This window comes from Microtus pennsylvanicus, chromosome 7 (assembly GCF_037038515.1).
Source record: "Microtus pennsylvanicus isolate mMicPen1 chromosome 7, mMicPen1.hap1, whole genome shotgun sequence".
Lineage (NCBI taxonomy): Eukaryota > Metazoa > Chordata > Mammalia > Rodentia > Cricetidae > Microtus > Microtus pennsylvanicus.
Window position 1 is genome coordinate 21,567,640 of NC_134585.1, and position 23,038 is coordinate 21,590,677.

Here is a 23,038-nt window from a genome sequence, read left to right on the forward strand (position 1 = left end):
GGGTTTCTGAAGAGGCAGCTGTGGAAGGTCCCTGCCCAGGCAGTGGCCAGCGTTGTTTTGATTGGTAAGACTGTGCAGAAGAAAAGCAGATAAAGCTAAGGCTGTAAGCTGACCAGGGTGACACAGAGGCCACCTGGACAGTGGGAGACAAGACCCTGGGGGTGCCCCAGCCACCTAGTCAGCTGTTAGCTTTACAACACATTTTCTTAGTATTTGGGAGAGAAGAGTCGGGGATTTTTCAAGGAACCCCTTTCCCTACTGGGAAGGGTCTGTTAAAGCGCTGCCCTGTATTCAGGTTTCAGGCTAGCTAAGACTCAACCCACCAGAACCTTAGTTACCAGATACGTATTGGATCGAGGAAGAGAAGCTTGTGTCTGTTGTGAGCCGGGCTCTGGAATCAGGCTTCTGGGGCTGCTCCCTGGCCGACACATAAGTCACTTAGCTCAGGGCCACCTTTCTCATCTGGAGCTGGGACTAATGAAGCCCCCTGTGCCTGGCAGCACTGTTAAGGCTGGTGCTGCAGAGCTCATGAGCCAGCCCAGGAACTGGGAGAAGTGCAGTGTTTGTTTCCACGAATCCGATCCTACTCACATCATGTATGATAAGGGAGGTGGACAGTAGAGCTAGGTGTCTCTCTCTGCAGCAGCACCTCCAGTGAGGCCTGCTGGCTTCCGTTCTCTTAACACACACCCCCCCCCCCCACACCTCCGCAGCCCCAAGTTACTCCCTGTGAAATAAAGGCGGTCTGGCTTACCGCTGTCGAGCATTGACTGTTTTTCCTTAACTAAGCTAAGGGCTTATGTTCCATGGTAGAGGAATTGTCTCAGAATTTCTGAATCTGCAGGACCAAGACACTGCTCGGTCTCAGTTAAGACGGTGCCTCAGAGGAACCGGGAGTCTGCAGTTCTGTTGCCTTGCTGAGGAAAAGAGAGGAGCCCTGGGACTGGAGTTTACCTACAGAACAGGTCCACTGCTTAAAGTTGGTTTTGTTTTGCTCCCCAACTCCTCACAAGGTTTCCCTTGGCTGAGTGGGCTTGAAGCATTGTCGTGAGTGTTGCTTGGCAACAAGATTTTGTCATGCCCGTTTCTCAAATAGTCAACCCATCAGTCCCCAGCCTCCTCCTCCCCCTCGGCTGGCCCGCAGCTCCCACCAGAGCCTCCTGCGAGATAACTGAGTGTGTGGCAGAGGGAGGGACCAGAGACGGGCAAAGTTTAATCATTGAACCGAGCAGCTGGGAGTATTTAGTTCTAGCACCTAGCTCCCAGCCTGAACGAGAGGTGTGCAGCAGTCCGCAGAGGGAGAGCAGCAACCGTACGGAAATCTCTGCCCGTCTCAGGAACAACCAAACTTGGGAAACATGTTTGCCGTACACTTGATGGCGTTTTACTTCACCAAGCTGAAGGAGGATCAGATCAAGAAGGTAAGGACTGCGGTGCCTGGCTGTCTACACTGGCAAACTCAGCTGATGCCCTCGCAACACCAAAAGGGGTTAAGGTGCTGGGGGTCGGGTAGCTCTAGTGGTTGGGTGCTTGCCTGGCTTGAGTGAGGTCCCAGGTTCAAGCCCTAGTGTGGAAAGAAAAAAGTATTTAAGAGACCTTATTAGAAAAGTTACTGGGAGCCGATAGCAGTGACAGCCCCAGAGGGGAAGAGGTGGCGAGCCTCCCACATTCCTTACTGTCCCAAGTCCTCTTGGCAAATACGGGATATGGAAGTCTTTAGGAAGCACAAAGAGCTTTATGCCCAACTCAGGGCCATTTAGGGGCGAGGCCACAATGGAGGGAGGCATTTGTAAAGAATCAGAGCTTTGTAAACTGCACCTGATTGATGATTCATTTGTTTGAATTACATAAAATCAGGGCATCACAAGGAATGTGGGTTTAGTTTGATTATTTTGAGATAGGGTCTCCTTATATAGCCCACAATAGTCTCAGACTACTGCCTCAGCCTCCAGGTACTCGGAATTACAAGGTCATGCCATTTGGCATGGCTGGGATGTATATTTTAATACAGCTGTAGTTTTGGGTTTTTTTTTTAGCATGTGCTATTGGCCAGCGGTGTCCTGTTAATGGTGTGGACTTTTGCCTACTTTGCCCCACTCTACAAAATCAAGGCGGGCTGCAGTTGATGGATGAAGTCAGGACTCTCTCCGGTTGGCTAAAATGACCCAGCCTGTTGCACTGGTCACACTCAGTGACTGCCAACAAAGTAGCATCTGAGCTGATAGAAGTAGCCGTCCCCAGGGCAGCCAGACTCCGCCAAGGTCACCCAGGTGTTAAATGTGAACTAAGGATCAGGATGAGGTTAGCCGATCCTGAGTGTGGTCCCTGTAGCCCCCCTGTGCTGGGAGCCAACTCCCTCTGACTGCGTTCCCGGGAGAACTAGCCACAAGCTTTAACAATTATTTTCCTTCTGTCATTGTTGGCTAGATTCGCAGAGCCCTCTGCTGACTGCTTGAGGGACGCAAAGTCCTCTGCAGCCCTGCTTCAGAGCTCGCTTTCTGTGCCTCCCTGCTTGACAGAGATGCCACCCCTAAAGGGAATCCCCTTAGTTTGCAAAATCTCTTCATTTCCTTGGCTCCTTATAGTGACTGGCCTTTTGTTCTAACCTGGCGTAAGTCTGGAGCACAGCCTCCATTAATGTACACCAGATCCTTCTGGAGGAAGGGCTAGCCTTTGTCAGTTCCTGGGTTGAGTTTCCTCACTATAGAAAGCAAGGGAGTCAGGAATTCCTGGAAACCACCGGAAGCAAGGACCCAGCAGGTCCCTTGGCTTGTGGGAAGGCTGGTTTGTAGCTGGCCCGAGCCACATCTTGGAGGATGTGACTCCACAGGTCAAAAACAGCTTGTCACAAGGCAAAGTGTGTGTGTGGTCAGAGTGTAATTCTCTGATTCCTGCCAGAGACTTTAAATGCTTTCTGCTTGGCATTGTCAAGGTCCTGGGACATGCTTGCCCGCAAAGATTACTCATCAGACCCTTGAACCATATTTGGAAATCTCAGAATAACATGAAAGCAAGAAGGTCACTGTCTGGCATTCATTTCCAGCTCAATATATTGACATATTTGACCTATTGATAATGTTGGGTTGAACCTGGTCACTGACCTACAGATGGTTCATTCATAAGAACAGGACAGACTGGGCCTTCAGGGTGTGTGTGTGTGTGTTTACAGTTTAGTAAGTCAACATTGCAAAAATGTGGAGGTGTTAACTTGAATCTCATCTTCAGTCTCCCTGAAGTTCCCAGCCTTCCCGTGTGCTCTGCAGGCGGCTTTGCACTCTGTTCACGGTGTGTGCTTTACAGTTAAGTGAGCGCGCATGCCGCATCAGCTCTGATTGCCTCCTGTCCACACTTCATGGTCACCTTTCGGGGTCTTCCTCATAGGCCACTGAGTAGCTGTGCCCTGCATTTCCCTTTTCACTCTTGTTGGTTACTTGGGAACTGTCAAAAACATTCTACAATTAAACTATTACTATATTAAAACAAGAATATTTGGGTTCTCCCTTAAAACTGCTTCCTGATTTAACACAATATACAAACCAAGTCCCCCCCAATCAGAAAAAAAATCACTACAATGAACGGTGGTGTATATTCATTCTCCCTATTTGGAGTAAATTCCTGAGAATAAATTTTCAGTAGGTCAAAGTGTGGAACCTGCTTATGACTCAACCTGTAGTATGAGACCTTTGGACGGAGTGATCTTGCCAGTCCCTTCAGGCCTCTTCCTTCCATAACTGAGTAAGCCTGGCCTTCGAGGCTTCTCTTCTGTTCTCTCTAAAGCTGGGCAGCTCTCCTCATTCCCTTTTGCTTGGAAGTCTCTAAGGAAATAGCTTGAGCTCTTGCCACTCATGTCTGTGCGTCCCATTAACACGGCCCCCAGATCACCTGTCTGGGTTGGAGATAGTGCTTGCTCCTTTGCGTCGCATCGTATGGCTCCCTTGCTACTGTGTTAGGAAGAGACAAAGACGAGACAGGAACTGCTAAGTTGCCGTGCTTCCTCCCGTGACTGACTCACGCTCACTGAAAGAGCGGTAGTGACTTGAAGAGGTGCTTATGACCATTAGACGGAAGCTTGCTCGTCTGCCCCCATGTCTTAGGTGAGACGGCAGCTCGCCCATCTGCCCCCATGTCTTACATGAGATGGCAGCTCGCCCATCTGCCCCCATGTCTTAGGTGAGACGGCAGCTCGCCCATCTGCCCCCATGTCTTACATGAGACGGCAGTCTGTGGATGTCTGGAGAAGCTCTTGGTGCTCAGGCTGAGCGTAGGTCCAGGACTCTGTCTGAGGGTTTTGGCAGGACAGTAAAGGACAAAGTTGAGTTCCCACATAGGACATTCCATCCTTCCTCTGCCCCAAATCACTTGGGTCATGTCCTTTCTACCCAGTTTCCTCCATTTGTGCGAGTTTGTGCCAACCAATTAGTAATCAGGAGCTGAGCAGAAGCCCTAATGAAGCATGACCTGGTTATGTCCTATCTTCTCAAATATGCTGAAAGCTTAATTGTCCCCTTTCATGGTGGCCTCTGATAGGTTTTTGGCCTCTCTGCTCCCGTCCCCCACCCCAGAGTCACGGGGTCATCTCACCATCTTGGGCCTCTTGATTGGGTCCTTCTGTCCTGAGACCTAGCTGAAGAAGACTGGTACTTGTGCCAGCAAAGGTGATGTAAGGCCTGTGCTTTTTGGGGCGGTTCACCTGTGGAACTTATAGGAATACTGGAGGGCAGTATTCCTGTTCTCTGTGCTCACTCTCAGCTAGGGACTAACATTTGGCCTTGTCTGGACATCTTAAAGGGCTGTGGAGGTCTGATGCAGTGGTGTGCACGCCACTCTGAAGAACGCAGCTTGTATTCTCTGACTTGGATAGGATTCTAAGAGTGTGCCTGGAATCAGGCCTCCTGGGGACCTGCAGGGGAGGAGGTGGTGTCCAATATTTCCTCTTGCCTATCTATAATCCCAGGCAATTTCCTGCCTATCTATAATCCCAGGCAATTTCCTGCCTATCTATAATCCGTTCTCATGAGGCTGAGAATCCACACCGTCATCCACACTCCCCTGCCATTCCTAATGTCACCATCAAGGTGACTGAACACACCACAGTGATTTTTATTAACTTCCTGCATTTGGGGCAGGGGTCCTCTGCCTCAGTCCTGGCTACTTAAACATCTCATTTCCAATAACAAGTTGGCATGACTCGTTTTGTTTCGAGGTCAGTGTAGCCCAGGCCGACCTTGTCCCTATGTAGCCAAGGATGGCCTTGAGCTCCGGATTCTCCTCCTCTTCCTCCTGTGCGCTAGAATTACAGACGTGTGCCACCATGATAAGCTTTGATGTGGCTTCAAAAATTAGACTTCTAATTGGTGAGCTTGTGTCTCAAAAAGCAAAACAAAACATCATCTGCATTAGGGCAACATCACTATCTCACATAAGTAGAAATTTAGAGGAAGATTGCAGTTGGATTTCAAACCTAGCTCTAAGCTTCCTGTCAGCAATAAGCAAAGAGAAATGTGTTTGGATTTATCGGTTGCATGGAAGAAAGCTCCCATGATAAGCCAAGCATGGTGACACATAGCTGCAATCCCACTCAAGAGGCAGGCAGGAGGATCACTAGTTTGAGGCCAGCCTGGGTAACTTGGCAAATTCTAGGCTATCCTGGTTTACATGGCTGCTTGGTGAGACCCCATCTCAAAACAGACAAACAAACAAACAAACAAATGAAAAACTACAATGAAAGAAAGAGAAACATGTACAAACCAGAGATTTGAGGTACAGCTAATCTTCCCAGTGGAAGGACAGTGGTACATGCTGAGAGCCCTGAATTGGGGATTAACACCCAGGCACCCCCTCAACTGTAACGGGTGTAGGAGGAGGGGACCGCTTGTTGGTTCCCGGCCGTCCCGGCTTAGATTAGCCCCTAAATAACCACACAGAAACTGTATTAATTAAATCACTGCTTGGCCCATTAGCTCTATCTTCTTATTGGCTAACTCTTACATCTTAATTTAACCCATTTCTACTAATCGGTAAGCCACAGCTATGTGGCTTACCGGCAAGGTTCTGCGTCTGACTCTGGCAGCAGATCCATGGTGTCTCTTTCTCGGCCCTTCTTTCTCCCAGAATTCAGTTCCATCTTCTCCATCTACCTAAATTCTGCCCTATCAACAGGTCAAGGCAGTTTCTTTATTCATTAATGGTAATTACAGCACGCAGAAGGGACTCCCACAACAAATGGGGAACCACTTCTTCCTTAGTTTGCCCTTCAGGGGAATCAATCTGTCCTATCCTTTTATGTTTTTGTTTTTTGAGATGGTTTCTGTGTGTAACCACCCTGGTTTTCCTGGAACTCACTTTGTAGATCAGGCTGGCCTCGAACTCACAGAGATCTGCCTGCCTCTGCCTCCCGACTGGGATTAAAGGTTTGCATCAGCACTGCTCAGCCAGTCTGCCCTGCCTCAGTCTCCCATTTCATTCTCTCACCTCCCTGCCTTGTCCCCAACTGATGAAATACAGATGAGGAACCTCAGGAGTGCACACGACAGAGCTGTCCCCAAAGTCAGGAGTTCTGGGTAGAACTGGAAGTTGACAGCCTCAGCTGGGAGGGCAGGCACCCCCAGGAGCCAACCCAGTGTCTGTTCCAGGTGGACCGGTTCCTGTACCACATGCGGCTCTCAGACGAGACCCTGGTGGACATAATGACCCGGTTCCAGGCTGAGATGGAGAAAGGCCTGGGGAAGGACACGAACCCCACTGCGTCAGTGAAGATGCTGCCCACATTCGTCAGGGCCATTCCGGATGGCTCAGGTGAGTGGGGCTCAGGGTGACCAGGACTCCTTCCCTCCCATTCCACCCCAGCTCCTCAGCTGATGGATAACCTATTGCTTGTCCCTGGCCCTCTCTAACCTCCCCTCTTCTCTCTGCCTCAGTCCTGCTGACTGAACCCTTTGGGGGTCCACAGGCAGAGGCTCTTGGAGTGCCCTCTGCCCACAGTGACCTCACTCATTCTATCTGCTCCCCGATACAGAGTCCCCCATTCTTGGTCCTGTGAGTGCTGCCTTAGATTTTCCAAGTGCAGCCCCTAGATTAATCAGTCCTTGCCTCTCTCTAGGAAGTGTCCCCACCCTGGGATAGGGGCTTGTCAGAACCCTTGTCACAGTTGTGGGTAACAGTCTCCAGGAGTCAGGGCTTCATTACCGCATTGTTCTGAGCTCTTCCCTACCCCTGGCACACCGAGTTGAATGACTGGTATGTGGCTTCCTCTCTTAGACCTCTAGATTCCCGGCTAGGAATAAGAAGTATGGAAAGGAAGGGGGTGGTGAAGTAATACAAAGAAGCCAACCAAGAATCTGGGCCCCGGGTCCAGTTCTGTCACATCTTGGTGACTTCAGTCAGCACTTAGCCTTGTTTCTTCTTCTGTCCACTGAGAGAACTGACCTATCCACATGCTGGCCTGGGTATCAATCCTAGGACCTTGGCCATGCTGGACAGGTCTTTATCACTGAGCCACGTTTTCGGTTCCTAGGAATTGGGTCTCCGTGGGCTGTTCTTGGGGATGAGCCCAGGAACTCTGATGTAGTCTACCCAGACCCAGACAGTGGGCCCAGCAGTCTCCGCTAGGACCTGGTTCCATGTTCGCCTGAGCATAGGCTCTGCCCACCTGTGGCAGCTCCCAGACACGGATCCCCAGAGACTCTGGTAACATTCCTACAGATTTTGTGGATTAACACAATCCACATTCCGCCGTAGTTTACCAAGTCAGATGTTTGAGATGGGTCTCACTGGGCTAAATGCAAGTTGTTAGCAGGGCTGTGTTCCTCTTGGAGATGCTGGGGGACAGTTAAAGCAAAACTCCGTTTCCTGGCCTTTTCCAGCTTCGAGAAGCACCCACGTTCCTTGCCCTTTCCATCTTCAAAGCCAACAGTGTGTCTTCTGATCTTTCTCTGAAGCCCCTCTGCCTCCTCTTCCACATCTGAAGGTCCTGTGATTACATCGGGCCCGCTGAGATAACCCAGGCTAATCTCTCAATGTAAAGGAAGCACCTGCAGCCTTCGTTTCCTTCTGCCATGCGCCCTAACGTAGACCTATGACTGAGGGAATAGGAAGTGGATTTGGGGGGAGCCTTAGTTTCCAACCACTAAAGCCGAGCCTACCTAGTGCTCCCTGGAGGACCTATGAGCTCCCATCCAGCTTTCCATCTTCAGTCATAAGAGAAAAAATCAGTGCTGTATACAGTGCCATTGAGGAACGCTAGGGTCTCTCTGTCTAGGACATCATGGGTGACTGCTGTTGCTAGGGTCTCACTGAGAAGAGGGCTTCCCCAGTTTCAAGGTGTCAGTTCTCAGAGCCTTAGAGCTATGGGGGGCATTCTTAGGGGACCTTTGGTGAGAGGCCCAAGAGACAGCAATGGGGGAGGCATTGCATCCTTTCCTGCAGGGGGTGCTACCTAAAGCAGTGGTTCTCAACCTTCCTGAGGCTGCAACCCTTTAAGACAGTTCCTCGTGTTGTGGTGACCCCCAGCCATAAAATTATTTCATTGCTGCTTCATAACTGTAATTTTCCTACTGTTCTGAATCATATTGTACATATCTGTGTTTCTGACGGTCTCAGGTGACCCCTGTGAAAAGGTCATTCGACCCTCAGAGGGGCTGTGGCACACAGGTTGAGAACCACTGCCCTAGCAGGCCCTATGATTTGAGGAGCCACAACCCTACTTTGAAGTCTGGGCCCTGCCTCTGACACTAGGGGAGAGCGCTGCTGGGACTGTGATCCTTGTAAGGTCACCCAAGGTCGTCTGACACCTGAGTCATGGGGTGTGTGTGGGTGGTGAGGAGCACCAGGTCTAAGTCCTCCTAACCTGGCCTGGGTGTGGCTGCAGAGCAGGGGAAGGTGGCCTTGGGCTGGCTGGTGGCTGGGGGGCTGCTTCAGACGGTTAGGAGATGAGGCTCAAGTTCTACCTACAGCTTTCTCCTCTTCCACCTGGGAGACACACACCTCATATCATTGTCCTCTGGTGATACACTGTCCTCATTACATGATACAGTGTTTCACCATTCCATGTCACTCAGGTCCCGGGACCCAGAGTCCCTAATATATCAGATGCCCTTAGTAAATGCTTGGACTACTATTCTGTGGTCCACCCCAGCAGGGCATAGTTAGAGCAGGGCACCAAGTTGTAAATTGTTGGGGGAAGAGCCCAGGGACTGTCTGCTTCCCCTTGAAAACTGAGTCTTTATGTTTATCGAATTGAACGACAACAGACAGAGCCGCAGAAGAAAGCGTGTCGTTTCATCAATGCGTCCACATGCACAGGAGCCATTCGCAGCACAGAACTCAAAGGAGAGCCCACTGGCTGTGACTTAAACACCCTCCTGGGAGGGGAGAGGGAAGGGAGGGTTCCTAGGCAGTGTCAGGGGCATGAAAGGTGACGAAGGGCCGGAACGAGAGTGGGATGAAGTTTGTTTTGGTTAGATGCTGGTGTTTGGTTTTCAGTCTCTGACACTGTGGTTTGAGTTTATTCTTCCTTGGTTGACGGCATCTCAGCAGGGGGAAGTAAGCCAATGTGTGCTTCCAGGGTCTTCTGTTTTGAGCCTCAACATTGAGATCGATGGGATCATGTGAACGGAGCATGTATGTGAGTATACGTTCGTATGTTTGTGACAGGGTCTTGCTACGTGGTCCTGACTGGCCTAGAACCCAGTTATAGATCAGGCTGACGGATCAGCGCTTGAGTAGGTTAGGGTGTTTTAAAAGTCTCTCAAATGGCGCTGGGGAGATGGCTCAGTTGGTAAAGCGCTTGCTGCCAACTTTGAGTTTGGATTCCCTAGAAGCCACATAAGGCCTGATCCAGTGGTGCACATTACAGTTTCAACACTCTGTCTGGCAGAAAGGTGGGAGAATTACGGAAGTGCTTAGACCAGCTAGCCTGTGTACACAGCAGCCAACAAGAAACCCTGCCCCAGGGGCTGGAGAGATTGCTCAGTGGTTAAGAGCATTGCCTGCTCTTCCAAAGGTCCTGAGTTCAATTCCCAGCAACCACATGGTGGCTCACAACCATCTGTAAAGAGGTCTGGTGCCCTCTTCTGGCCTTCAGGCATACAGACAGAATATTGTATACATAATAAATAAATAAATATTTAAAAAAAAAAAAAGAAACCCTGCCCCAGACAAGGTGGAAGGAGGGACCAACACTGGAGGTTGTCCTCTGCCCCCCCCCCACATGTTCTGTGACATGCATGCATTGGCGTGTGTATGTGCACATGCATACACACACACACACACACACACACTAAAAAATTCTTTAAATGTTGCCCCCAGTTCTCCGTAGTTCTGTGAACTGGTTTTGTAATTCCACAATTACTAACAGAACTAAACAAATAAACCTTTCCTAATCCTTGTGGCTTCTGTCTCGGAAATATATTGTTTCCTGTAAGCCTCGTGGGCCTACCTGTTCTCTGTAGCTCTCCTTGCTCTGAAGCTGCCTGAAGAGTGACTCACTGAGCCTCACTGGCCTGCCAGCCCCTTAGGAACAGACGCCCTAAGAGTGAGTGCTTTGTGGCCGTAGCCAGCCACCCAGGCAGTGCAAGGGACCCATCCGCTTCAGGACTGTAAAGGTGTGATCCTTTGATACCACGAAGCAGGCTCTCTCCTTGGCCTCTGCCTCCACCCTTTGTTGGGGTTCAGGGTGGGTCTTAAAGCCCTGATGTGCTCACTCAGACCAGGGTGTCGGGCTGTGGGGCTGCAGGACCCCATTTTCATAGTTGCCAAGGAATAAGACTCTTAGGCAACCGAGCAGTTACTAGACATGGTTCCCAAGCCTTCTCTGGGGAATATGGGTCTCCAGAAATCTATGTATTCGGCCACTGGGTGCTCTTAGGAGACACTGTATGGGAAATGGGAAAGGAGCTGAGTCACAGGCCCTGGCAGTGACATTGGGAGGGAACCCCATTTTTAAGGACCTCCCTGTCTTGGGAGGCTGTTTTCTTTCGTGCATGTTTGTGGTATAGGTGCACACGTGTGTCAGTACAGGTGTGTGTGTGTGTATGTGTGCATTCTCCTGCTCTGCCTGAGCTGGGCGTCCCTCCCCCAGGGTCCAGGAAATCATTCCTCTGGGGTTAGAGTCACACCACGTGGAAGGGATCATGCCACATGGTTTCCCTGAAATGACTGACATCTTGAGTCACCGGGGAGCAAGGTGTTTGCACAGCGATAAGGGTGTAATGTCGGGCAGAGGGAGGAACTGACACTAACCGGTTCTCAGCTTGCCACCTCCCATCTCTGCAGCAGGGCAACTCCACTCTGACTGGAGGCCTTTCCCCCAAATTCTCAGTCAGGTTTGGCCCTCCCTTCTTTATATTCTCTCTGTGGCTCCTTGTCACTTTCTGTCACTCACTGCCCCCACACTCCAGGCCCCATCCCTCTCCCACATCTCCCTTGACGTGTACCTTCACCCACTTACATCCCCCCCCACCCCATCCCTGTCGCTGGGACCATGCTCCTCCACGCCTGGCTATCTCTTCACACTTCACTGTGTCTTAGCTCTGCCGGGAACTGGCCGGCTGAAACCTCTCCTGCGCTAGCTTTTCTTCAGTAGAGCCTTCTTCCCACCTAGCACAGTACTTCTGATAAGCTCCCCAGGGGGTTCACACCCTGTCCTCTTGGCCTCCCGGCACCTGGCTCTGAGTTAGGTGCTCTCCAGCACTACACACCCAGCGATAGAGCCTCTTTCTGGGATAGACGTGATAAGAGCAAAGGATTTTGTGCCTGGATTCCTTGGCCCAGTAAAAGACCTTAAACCATTCCCTGGGGCTCCTTTCGGCACTAATCGAAGGAGATGATCTCTAGCTGTTTCCACTGAGACAAAAAATGCGGCTGCCTGGGTCTGTAAATGATTGATTTAGCTAGCTGGAGGCATGTTTAGAAATGCAGAGTTGCAGGCCCCTGCAGTTGCAGTTGCTTGCAAGCTAGGTTCCCAGAGACATGCATGTGTGCCAGTTTGCACAGCACTGTGCATGCCAGCTAAGTCTCGACCTTTAACTCTTGGATTGCCAGAATCGAGAAATGTCTGGAGGAGCATAGTCCAGACATGTTTGTTGTGCAGGGACATGGGGACTGAGAAGGAGGCACACCGAATTTCATGGAAACCCTAAAGCAGGGACCTGTGTGCACTCAGCTTGGAGGGACTGGGCCTGTGAGCTTCCTCGCTGTGCCTTCTGCTTTTGCTGTCTGCTGGAGATGTTCTTCCGCATTAGATCTCAGGGTTCTCTAGGAGGGAGAGATTGTCCAGCTGACCCTTGATAGGCAGGTAGCTGGGGTTGCCATCGTATGATATTAAGTATGCCGTTGTATGTCATTGTATGACTATTTGGGCTTGCAGGCATGGACTTTCTCTCCGGTGTGCCCACCTGGCACATGAAACCACTCTGCAGGCATCGATCGTTCTTTATAAACACTGTATGCTAGGAGGTGAACTTCCCATGCATGTGGCTGACACCAAAGGCACTGGCAAGGGTCCTGCGTAGGTGTCATCAGGGTGGGGTGCCTCACCCAAAACCTGTGTCACTCTGTATCTTCCCTTGAGGCATCCTTCTTGGGCCAGGCTGGCTGCTGGCGTCTACTCCCATTGAAGAGATTGTGCCCCTCCCCCAATTAAGTATCTTTGGTACCCTAGTGTCTATTATCCGGTTCCTGCTGCCCTCCCCTGTTGGAGTGTTTCCCTCTGAGGACTGGGGCTTGCCTGAGGCTAGCCTCTCTTTATTGCACCCCTCTCTTCCTCATGCCTTTATCTGAGTTTCCCATGTGGTTGCTGCCAGAGCTTTCTTCCCAGATGCAGCCTGCTAGCATAGGCTCTGCTCTCAAGGCTCTTCCCTCAGACCCCACCACAAAGTGGGGTCACATGGCCTCTTCCCAGTGAACTCGCTCATTCTCTCCAGCATGATCAAGTGGAGCAAGGTTAGGATCACACCCCGGCTCTGCCCCCTATAGCATGGTGCGGACTGAAGCCCCCACTCCCCAACCCTCAAGCAAGCAGAATGAGGACACTAATCCGTGGGGGCTGCGAGGTTGGACAGCACTTGCTGTATGGCCAGCTTGGGTCACGGGAGAATGGTGACTTTACTGAACTGTGACTATTTTGGTTTTATAGAAAATGGGGAGTTCCTTTCCCTGGATCTTGGAGGATCCAAGTTTCGGGTCTTGAAGGTGCAAGTCTCTCAAGAGGGGAAGCAAAATGTCCAAATGGAGAGTCAGTTCTACCCAACGCCCAATGAAATCATCCGCGGGAATGGCACGGAGGTACCAGCAGGAGGACGAGCCTGGGTACTGGCGGCCAGAGGCGGTGCCACCAGAGACTTTGCCCTAAGCCTTGTGCCTGCGTTCTCTCCTGCAGCTCTTTGGCTACGTAGCTGACTGCCTGGCAGATTTCATGAGAACCAGAGAGCTGACACATAAGAAGTTGCCCCTGGGCTTCACCTTCTCTTTCCCCTGCAGACAGACTAAGCTGGATGAGGTAAGGCGGGAGGGTTGGGGCATGTGGACACGTGCAAGGGAGCAGCATGAAATTCTGGCCTGTCCATCTTTCCCTCTGCTTTTTGCTAGTGTGTGAGAGCGACCTGGGTGATGTGGGGCCTTGATTCTGTGCACACAGCATGGAGGCAGGTTAGGTGGTTGTCAGGAGGCCTTGCTGAGCCCTGAGTCAGCGGGTCTGCAGTGAGCCTTAAGCACACGTATCTAGGATGCCGGGAGATGCTGGCCTCAGAATCGCAGGGATCTGCCTCTGCCTCCTAGCCCCTGAAAGGGAGAAGCCATTCATCTCTCCTCTGCTTGGTGAAATCAGGAGGTTGCCTGAGCCTAGGAAGGCAGAAGTTAGTGGCAGTGGCCACATGGTGGCAGTGCGGCACAGAAAACAACCTTGGGGCTGATCGTGGGTCTGAGTTCTGCCGCCCTGACTGGAGACCCAGAGTTATTTCCTGTCTATTTCTTTGTCCATAACTGAAGGGTCTGGAAATCTGGATAAATCTCACTATCATCACCACCACACAAAAAAGCACATAACATAAGCACATAACAATCTGGTTATGCAGATTGCCCTGACGGAATTGTGTACTGAAGGCTCCTTCTTTACCCCATAAATCCATGCAACTATTATGCATCAATTAGAAACAAAACAAAACCCCAAAGAATCAGAGCGATGAAGCTTAGAGAAGAGAAGCCAGGGTGAACACTGCCTTACATTAACCTGAAACATCCTCACAGGGCTTCCTCCTTTCATGGACCAAAAAGTTCAAGGCCCGGGGAGTTCAGGACACAGACGTGGTGAATCGCCTTGCCAACGCCATGAAAAAGCATGAGGTGAGGGACTCACTCGGGCGGGGAGCCTCCCGGTCCTTGACTCTTGGGCTTGGGGCCCTTGTGCTACACCTGCCTAGAAGGAGAAATGGGTGGGGTGTGGCTGTCCCCATCCTCACTGCAGTGAGGGCGGGCACAGTTAGGCCTCTGGAGAACCACGGAGACATGGCCTTTTATTTCCTGGGTCCCCAGTTACCACGGCCCTTCAGGAGGACTTTTGCTGTCACTGTGTTTGAACCCCACCTTTCCTCCTATTTGAGCTGGGCTGTTGTGGTGGCAAAGAACAGTTCCTAGTTCTCCCGCCCACCCACCAACAAAACACACAAATACCGAGGAACCCAAAGAATACTCTTTCTGGCCCAGCTCTCTATTCGTTCCCTACTTCAACATTTTGACAATATTTACAATTATTTACATAGCATCAAAAGTAAGCACTTAAACATTTCCCAAACAAAACACTTAGAGCCTAAAGTGCGTGTTGCCTGGTGAGAAGAGGAATTATTCTTACTGTTAAGACTGAGTTGGTGAACGAGCCCCTAGAATGGTGGCAGGGTGTGCCACTCTGAATTATGATCCCCCGGCTCCAGAAGAATATTTTGATGTGCCACCTTCCAGTCCCTTCTTCTCACTTGAAGACAGCCTTACAGACCGGAGGGAACCTTGGTGTAAGGCCTGGAGTTGACTGGACAGAATAGGAAACCCATGTAGGAAAGACGGGTTTTGGTCAAGGCCATGCTTGCTGACTGGCAGGGCCCCGTAGGCCAGGGCTGGCATGTTTTCTCTTAGAAATACCATTTTCCCCAGGACAGATACGCTTGCCACTGTGTCCTCCAGGGGTAGATACCAGGGACTGTTTCCATAGTTCTCTTTTACGGAAGTCATTCCACTCAATGTAGGAACACAAGCTCCCCGCTCCTCCCCTAGACCCCGAACCTTGACAAAAGCTGTTTCTTGCAGGCTGTGTCTAGTCATGTTCACTGATCTGGTGAGGTGGGCAGGGGAGAGTAAACTTCCTACTGCTGATACCCTTGAGGCCTTGTATTCACCAGGACCTGGACGTGGACATTCTGTCCTTGGTTAACGACACTGTGGGGACCATGATGACTTGTGCTTATGACGATCCAGGCTGTGAAGTCGGTGTTATCATTGGTAACTCAGTGGACTTGGTGTTTTGGAGGTGGGAGAGGGAACTAGTTTTGGGCTGAGTTTGAGTAAAATCTAAATCAATATGAAGGGTGCTGCCACTTCTCAGAAGACACAACACAGAGAGATAGGAAACCTACCATCTCTGTCCATCCTCCCTCTGTCCATCCATCCATCCATCCATCCACCCATCCATCCATCCATCCACCCATCCATCCATCCATCCATCCACCCATCCATCCATCCATCCACCCATCCATCCACCCACCCATCCATCCATCCATCCATCCACCCACCCACCCATCCATCCATCCACCCACCCATCCATCCACCCATCCATCCACCCATCCATCCATCCACCCACCCATCCATCTACCCATCAATCCATCCATCCATCCATCCATCCATCCATCCATCCACCCACCCACCCACCCATCCACCCATCCATCCATCCATCCATCCATCCACCCATCCATCCACCCATCCATCCACCCACCCACCCATCCATCCATCCACCCACCCATCCATCCATCCATCCATCTACCCATCCATCCATCCATCCACCCATCCATCCATCCATCCATCCACCCATCCACCCATCCACCCATCCATCCACCCACCCATCCATCCATCCATCCATCCTCCCTCTGTCCACCCACCCACCCATCCATCCATCCATCCACCCATCCATCCACCCACCCACCCATCCATCCATCCATCCTCCCTCTGTCCATCCATCCATCCATCCATCCATCCATCCATCCATATGTACTCCCTCTACCCATCATCACTCCCCCTTCCTCCATCCTACCCTTCTCCATCCATCCTCCTTCCTTCCATCTCTTTCCTCCCTCCACCCATTATTCCTCTTCCCTCTTCATCCCTCTCTCCATCCATCCCCCTCACCCATCCATCTTCTCTCTAGTCATTCTCTCTTCTTTCATCCTCCCTCTCTTCATCCATCTTCCCTGTGTCCATCCACCCTTTCTCCATCATCCTCCTTCCCTATGTCCCTCCTTCCATCCCCCCTCTCTCCATCCATTCTCCCACCCTCCTTTATCCTCCATCCACCCTCCATTCATCTCCATCCCCTCTATCTGTCTTCCCCTCTGTCCATCCATTCTTCCACCCCCCCATCTCCATCCGCTGCCTCCTCCTTTCTGCTCTTGTCTCTTCATGCTGTGGTGTGCTGGGCCCGTACTCGGGGCTGGGGCTGGCTCACAGTGACGCCCCTGCACTCTCCTATGCTGCCGAGAAGCTCAGCTGGAGCTGGACATGACAGTTACCATCTGTAATTCAGCCCTCATGGACCAGAGGCAGGAAGATTTCTGTGACTTTGATGCCAGCCTGAACTACTTAGTGAGTTTCAGGCTATCCTGGGTTCAAGAGTGAGCTCCTGCCTCAAGTGGCTGCAGTTGAAAGGCTAATTCCAATAACAAGGGTACAACTACACCTGTCCGGAGGTGACTTAGGGAACGCGTAAGGAAGTACTCTGATGGCAAGGATTTGTGTTTTTTCATTTATGAGGATGGCTTATTCTCTCTTCCCTGGTATTTTTTTTTTAAGCATTGGTACATATTCACAGGGATGGCTTCACAATTGCCTCCAGCCATAACTGACTCCATGATGACCTGAGGCGTGTGGGCTCCACCTGAGGGCCTCACCCATGGACCTCACTCCTCACGAGCTCAGGCTTGTCAGAGGGGTTTCTACCTCCAGAGCCAGGGGGCCAGAGCGAAAGCATTCTGCGTATGTCTTTTAGTACTCAGGGTGGTTAAGTTCTTCGGGGCTCACCCAACTGGGAGCCCTTTTCTTCTTGCATGTTCTCTTCGACCCGATTCCCAGGAACAGGCACTAATGCATGTTACATGGAGGACATGAGCAACATCGAGCTCGTGGAAGGTGACGAGGGGAGGATGTGCATCAACACGGAGTGGGGGGCCTTCGGGGACGACGGGGCTTTGGAGGACATTCGCACGGAGTTTGACAGAGAGTTGGACCTGGGCTCGCTCAACCCTGGGAAGCAACTGTGAGTGCCCTCCTGTTCATTCAGGCATCAGCACCGGGCAGTCCCTGCCCACTCAGGCCCTCTCTGTGCCAGGGAAGGTGTCTAACTGTGGCTAGTCAGCTCCCGCGGGAATCTGTTTCCTAGGTCGGAAACGCAGCTCTCAGGCAGTCCGCAGCTCCGCAGTATACATGGGCATCCAAAGCTCTCCTGAGAAGACTGTGAACCAAATGATGCCTCTGCCCTCTTTGAGTATGGAGGCGAAGGGACACAGAGGAAAGCCAGGCCCAGAAAGCATGGGACCCTGCCCCGGGATTCCCGGGTGTGCTCCCCAGGGGCTCCCCAGCCACCCGACATCCTCAAGGGCCTCACCTCGCAGCAGCCATCGTGTCTGCTGTTCAGTCACAGTCTTTTTGAGCTTCAGCCATGGCCTGTAGAACAGCGACTCTGGCATCTTCTGCAGCTCTTTGCTATGTGCTGGGCTGACTCGAGGCTCATACACAGCTGGCTACGCTGTCCTTTCTACATGCAATGCCTTGTGCATCTTTTGTAACTTATTGCCTTTGTGCTGGCTATGGCGATCCCTGCACACACCAATTTCCTGTAACTATGAGCTGTCACAAGCCACGGCCGTAGTGTTCATTATACTATCATTTTCATTTATCTCTGCTTCACATAAAAGAAATTCCATTCCCTTAAATCAAACCTAATTTCGCTTGTTTTCTCTCTGTTTCTTCACTGTTCTAAGATGATTATCTAAAAATAATTTAGTTTTTATTTGTGTGTGTGTGTGTGTGTGCACACATATACTTGTGCAGGTGTGAATGCAGGTGCCCACAGAGGCCGGAAGATGGTATTGGGTCCCCCTCCCCCAGAGCTGGAGTTACAGAAGGTTGTGAGCTGTCTGATGTAGGTGCTGAGAACTGAACTCGGGTCTTCCGGAAAAGCAGCAAATGCTCTTAACCACTCACCAGCCCCAGTGAGTTTTTATATCGCAGGCTGTAAGGCTGGTTATGAAATAGATAGTCCTGGATTTTGTATCTTACTATATTTGAAGACTGGAATGATATAGAAAACAACCTGCAGTTATTTGTATGAAGACTCAGAGTAGAGATGAGGGCTGCTTTCTGGGGTCTTCCATTCACGTCATGGTGGACCTTCTCTGAAGCTCATCAAAAGTTTCCTGTCAGGCAGCTTTATGTTACTGTAACTAATGCCTGAGTGCGTCAGCTTGTGGAGGTTTGCCTGGTTCACAGTTTCGGAGGTTCTAGTCAATGACCAGCTGGTCCCATTGCTTTCGGGCCTGGGGCCAGGCAGCATTAGCTAGGGTAGAAGTATGAGGTGGAGGAAACCATACCCCGGGGAAATTTCCCTCAGAGCTGGGTGTGACAGACAGAGGGGGGGAGAGAGGTCTGGGGTCCCTCTCTCCCTTTCAAGGAATGCCCCTAATGCTGAGTGAAGTTTTACGAAGCCCACCTCATAAAGGTCTGTCATGTCCCGACAGTGCCATTTAGGCTGAGGACCAAGCCTTTGACAAAATGGCCTTTAGTGGACACTCCAGATTGCAATCTCAGCACCAGGCTCTCCGAGGCAAAAACTCAGTGTGGGCGTTGGAAGCCTCAGAGTAAGTCTCTGTTCTGGCTTGTTGTTCCATGGCAAAATGAGCTTAGAAAGTAGCAGAAGTCTGCGACATTGTGGTTCCTCATAGCCAAAGTAGGAACGGCTCCCCACGGCCAGGGCTGCTCTGTGTGCTGGCCTTCGGGAACCAATGCTCCTTAGCCTAGCCTGAGGCGCCACTTCCACCGACCCGCTCATCCCACTGCAGGTTCGAGAAGATGATCAGTGGCTTGTACATGGGGGAGCTGGTCCGGCTCATTCTACTAAAGATGGCCAAAGTTGGTCTCCTGTTTGGGGGTGCAAAATCCTCCGCTCTCCATACAAAGGGCAAGATCGAAACCCAGCACGTGGCAGCCATGGAGAAGTAAGTTGCTGGGGTGGTCCTCCTGCCTTGCCTTTGTGGGAGGCTGGGGTTGGTGGCCACAGCACCATGTGCTCAGGTGACAGAGTAGCAGTAGGACCCAGACCTTCCTCCTTCACAGGGAGTTTCAGCCCTGGGCATGGTTTCAGACAAACCAGACATTTCTGCGTGGCTCTGTGTCACGCGCTTGTGGGTTCATTAGCCAGGGGCTGCACTGTTAGGATGCTTCCCCCGCACCCATGCTTTTTTTCCCTGCCTTCTTCCTCCCTTAAATAGTGACTAGTAATGTTTTTACAGTCGCGGATCTCTTGGGGAATTAGAGCCACGTGCTTAGTAAACGGTAGCAGCTGTTCTCAGCGCTGATATCACTGGCCAGACTGTGTTATTATGAGATAGCGCACACATCCCGGGAGGATGGCCACAGCATGGAAAGGTGCAGGCCTCTCTTCCTGTCCCCTGGCTAGGTATAAAGAAGGCCTGGCCAATACGAGAGAGATCCTGGTGAATCTGGGCCTGGACCCCTCGGAGTCGGACTGCATTGCCGTCCAACAAGTGTGCACCATCGTCTCTTTCCGCTCGGCCAATCTCTGCGCTGCTGCTCTGGCAGCCATCTTGACACGCCTCCGAGAGAATAAGAAGTTGGCCCGGCTCCGCACCACAGTGGGCATGGATGGAACCCTCTACAAAATACACCCCCAGTAAGTGCCGCTCACCAGCCTGGAGCGCACTACAGAGTCTCTGCTGTTGCTGAGCCCTGGCGCTCTCTCAGGTCTATGTTGCATAGCTGGGTGGCTAGAACCAACTGCCTTTTTTTTTTTTTTTTTTTTTTTTTTGGTTTTTCGAGACAGGGTTTCTCTGTAGCTTTGGAGCCTGTCCTGGAACTAGCTCTGTAGACCAGGCTGGTCTCGAACTCACAGAGATCCGCCTGCCTCTGCCTCCCGAGTGCTGGGATTAAAGGCGTGCGCCACCACCGCCCGGCTCCAACTGCCTTTTAATAGTTCTGAGATTTCAAGGGGCAGATGGAGGAGAGCCTGCATTTTACACTGCTGGCCGGGTGCTTTGGGGGCTCACTCTGAAAGAGATGGGCCGTGAGCTGAATGTGGTGCACATGGCAGCAATCCTAGAATTCAGAGGGGTGGCCCAGTAGCGGGTTCTCTAGGGCAGAGCAACGGAGAACTCCACTGTTAGGAGCAGGAAGAGAGCAAGCTTGAGGCCAGCCTGAGCTATACAGCAAGGCCCACCTAAAAAAAAGTCTGTTAAAGCAATTGTCTAATTAGAAAAGTCAGTCATCTATCTGTCCATTCATGTATACATCCATCGGTTTGTCCATCATTCATCTCTCTGTGTCTATATGCCTGTCTGTCTATTTCTCTCTCTTCCTATCTCCTAGCTGCCTTTCCTTCTATCATCTATCGAGCCGTCTTTCTCTCCACTATTTACCTACTGCATGGTAAGATTGAAAATTCAGGAAAACCTAGTTACCAATGAGGAAAATCAGGGACCGCAGAGGTTGCCAGGTCCTGCTAGGAAGATGTGGAGAAATGAAAATTTCCCAGGAGGATCCAAAGAGAAAGACCCCCAGCTAACGGGGGCATCTTTGGAAGCCAGGAGAGACCACCCTAGAAAGGACCGAGCAAGCAAATCCTTCCTCTTCGGACAGAGGGGGCATCTATCACCCACTGTTCACGCACACGCCCTCTGTGTTGAAACATCAGCTCTTCCCTTAGCTTCCAGAGCAAGCAGGGCCTCTAGAACACGTTGCCCGCTAGCCCCGTGTCTGTTCCCGCTGGCCACACCCAGCTCTTCTGACTCATATCCGACTGTCACCTCTACCTTCAGGTACCCCAAACGCCTGCACAAGGTGGTGAGGAGACTGGTCCCAAACTGTGATGTCCGTTTCCTCCTGTCAGAGAGTGGCAGCACCAAGGGGGCCGCCATGGTGACCGCGGTAGCCTGTCGGGTGCAGGCCCAGCGTAAGCAGATTGACAAGGTGCTGGCCTTGTTCCAGCTGACCAGAGAGCAACTTATAGGTGTGAGGGACAAGATGCGGACTGAACTAGAGTACGGGCTGAAGAAAAAGACTCACGCTCTGGCTACGGTGAAGATGCTCCCCACCTATGTCTATGGGATGCCTGATGGCACAGGTAGGTTGGGACAGTTGTCACCTGCTCTGTAGGGTGTGCAGAGCTCCCATGGACACTCTGCAAACGCAGTGAGTGTTAGAGCCTTGGGCGAGAAGAGAGGGCAGTCGGTAGAGGTTAGTTCTGGAGCTGCAAGACCTGGTTAAACCTTGTGTGTGTGAGTGTGCATGTGTGCGCACGTGGGCACATGCATGTGGCCATGTGTGTGTGTGTATGCGTGTGTGTATGTGTTCTCAGTGCAGGTGAGAATAGGAACAGACCTCATGGCTGTAATGGCATCTGTGGCAATTTTGAGAAAGAGAGAGACCGGTGTGGTTAGACCTGAGTAGGTAAATGGAGAGCAGCGAGAGTTTGTGCAGACCAGGCTCTGACCCCATGTAGACCAGGCTCTCACCCCGTGTAGACCAGGCTCTGACCCCGTGTAGACCAGGCTCTCACCCCGTGTAGACCAGGCTCTCACCCCGTGTAGACCAGGCTCTCACCCCGTGTAGACCAGGCTCTGACCCCATGTAGACCAGGCTCTGACCCCGTGTAGACCAGGCTCTGACCCCGTGTAGACCAGGCTCTCACTCCATGTAGACCAGGCTCTCACCCCGTGCAGACCAGGCTCTCACCCCGTGCAGACCAGGCTCTCACCCCGTGTAGACCAGGCTCTCACCCCATGTAGACCAGGCTCTGACCCCGTGTAGACCAGACTCTGACCCCGTGTAGACCAGGCTCTGACCCCGTGTAGACCAGGCTCTCCCCCTGGGTAGACCAGGCTCTCACCCTGAGAGGCAGAGGAGGAAGGTTCTGAGGTTGGGGACCTGCACAGTTAGTTCCACAATGTAGAGCTGGAGGTGGCTTCCCAGCCAGGGGACTAGGGAACGAGAGTTGGTTTATACCAGGCTAGTGAGATGGCTCAGGGGGTAAAGGTGCTTACAGCGGAAGCCTGGCAACCTGAGTTCAACCCCAGGATCACACGTGGAGGTGGAGGGAGAGAATGAACGCCACAAAGTTGTTCTCTGACCTCTGCATACATGTGTGCCGTGCCGTGGCACACATGCCCTCCCACCCGCACACCTGCAGACACTAAAAGAAGAACAGGCTTGCGCTTATGGGGTAAGGTCCCCTGGATGGTTTAAACAGGATGGAAATGCTCTCCACTCAGGATAGCTGACCAGGATCCCCCCCTTAGGGAATATCACCTCTACCAGAAGCCCTGACTCAGCACAGTACTCGGGACCTGTTGGTCAGTGGAGTTTAGAGCTAGAAGCATCCTTGAAGGCCCAACCTCCTTGTAGGTTTTGTTTGTTTGTTGTTGTTTTACTCTTATTCTTTGGGGACTGACTCCAGCCCCCAAATAAACACAGGGGACTTATTCTTTCTTACAAATGCCGGGTCTTAGCTTGGCTTGTTTCTAGCCGGCTTTTCTTTAACTATCCCGTCTACCTTGTG

General features: G+C 51.6%; 1 protein-coding gene across 1 annotated transcript in view; it reads left to right on the forward strand.

The window, feature by feature from the left end:
* Positions 1-1,253: 1,253 nt before the first annotated feature.
* Hkdc1 (hexokinase domain containing 1) overlaps positions 1,254-23,038 on the forward strand; it is a 39,846-nt gene continuing 18,061 nt past the window's right edge. The window contains exons 1-10 of the mRNA XM_075980146.1: positions 1,254-1,421; positions 6,633-6,795; positions 13,133-13,281; positions 13,376-13,495; positions 14,242-14,337; positions 15,384-15,483; positions 17,323-17,506; positions 19,308-19,463; positions 19,925-20,158; positions 21,300-21,604. Coding sequence (XP_075836261.1) covers positions 1,359-1,421; positions 6,633-6,795; positions 13,133-13,281; positions 13,376-13,495; positions 14,242-14,337; positions 15,384-15,483; positions 17,323-17,506; positions 19,308-19,463; positions 19,925-20,158; positions 21,300-21,604 — 1,570 coding nt within the window. The 5' untranslated portion in view covers positions 1,254-1,358. The remainder of the gene's footprint in view (positions 1,422-6,632; positions 6,796-13,132; positions 13,282-13,375; positions 13,496-14,241; positions 14,338-15,383; positions 15,484-17,322; positions 17,507-19,307; positions 19,464-19,924; positions 20,159-21,299; positions 21,605-23,038) is intronic.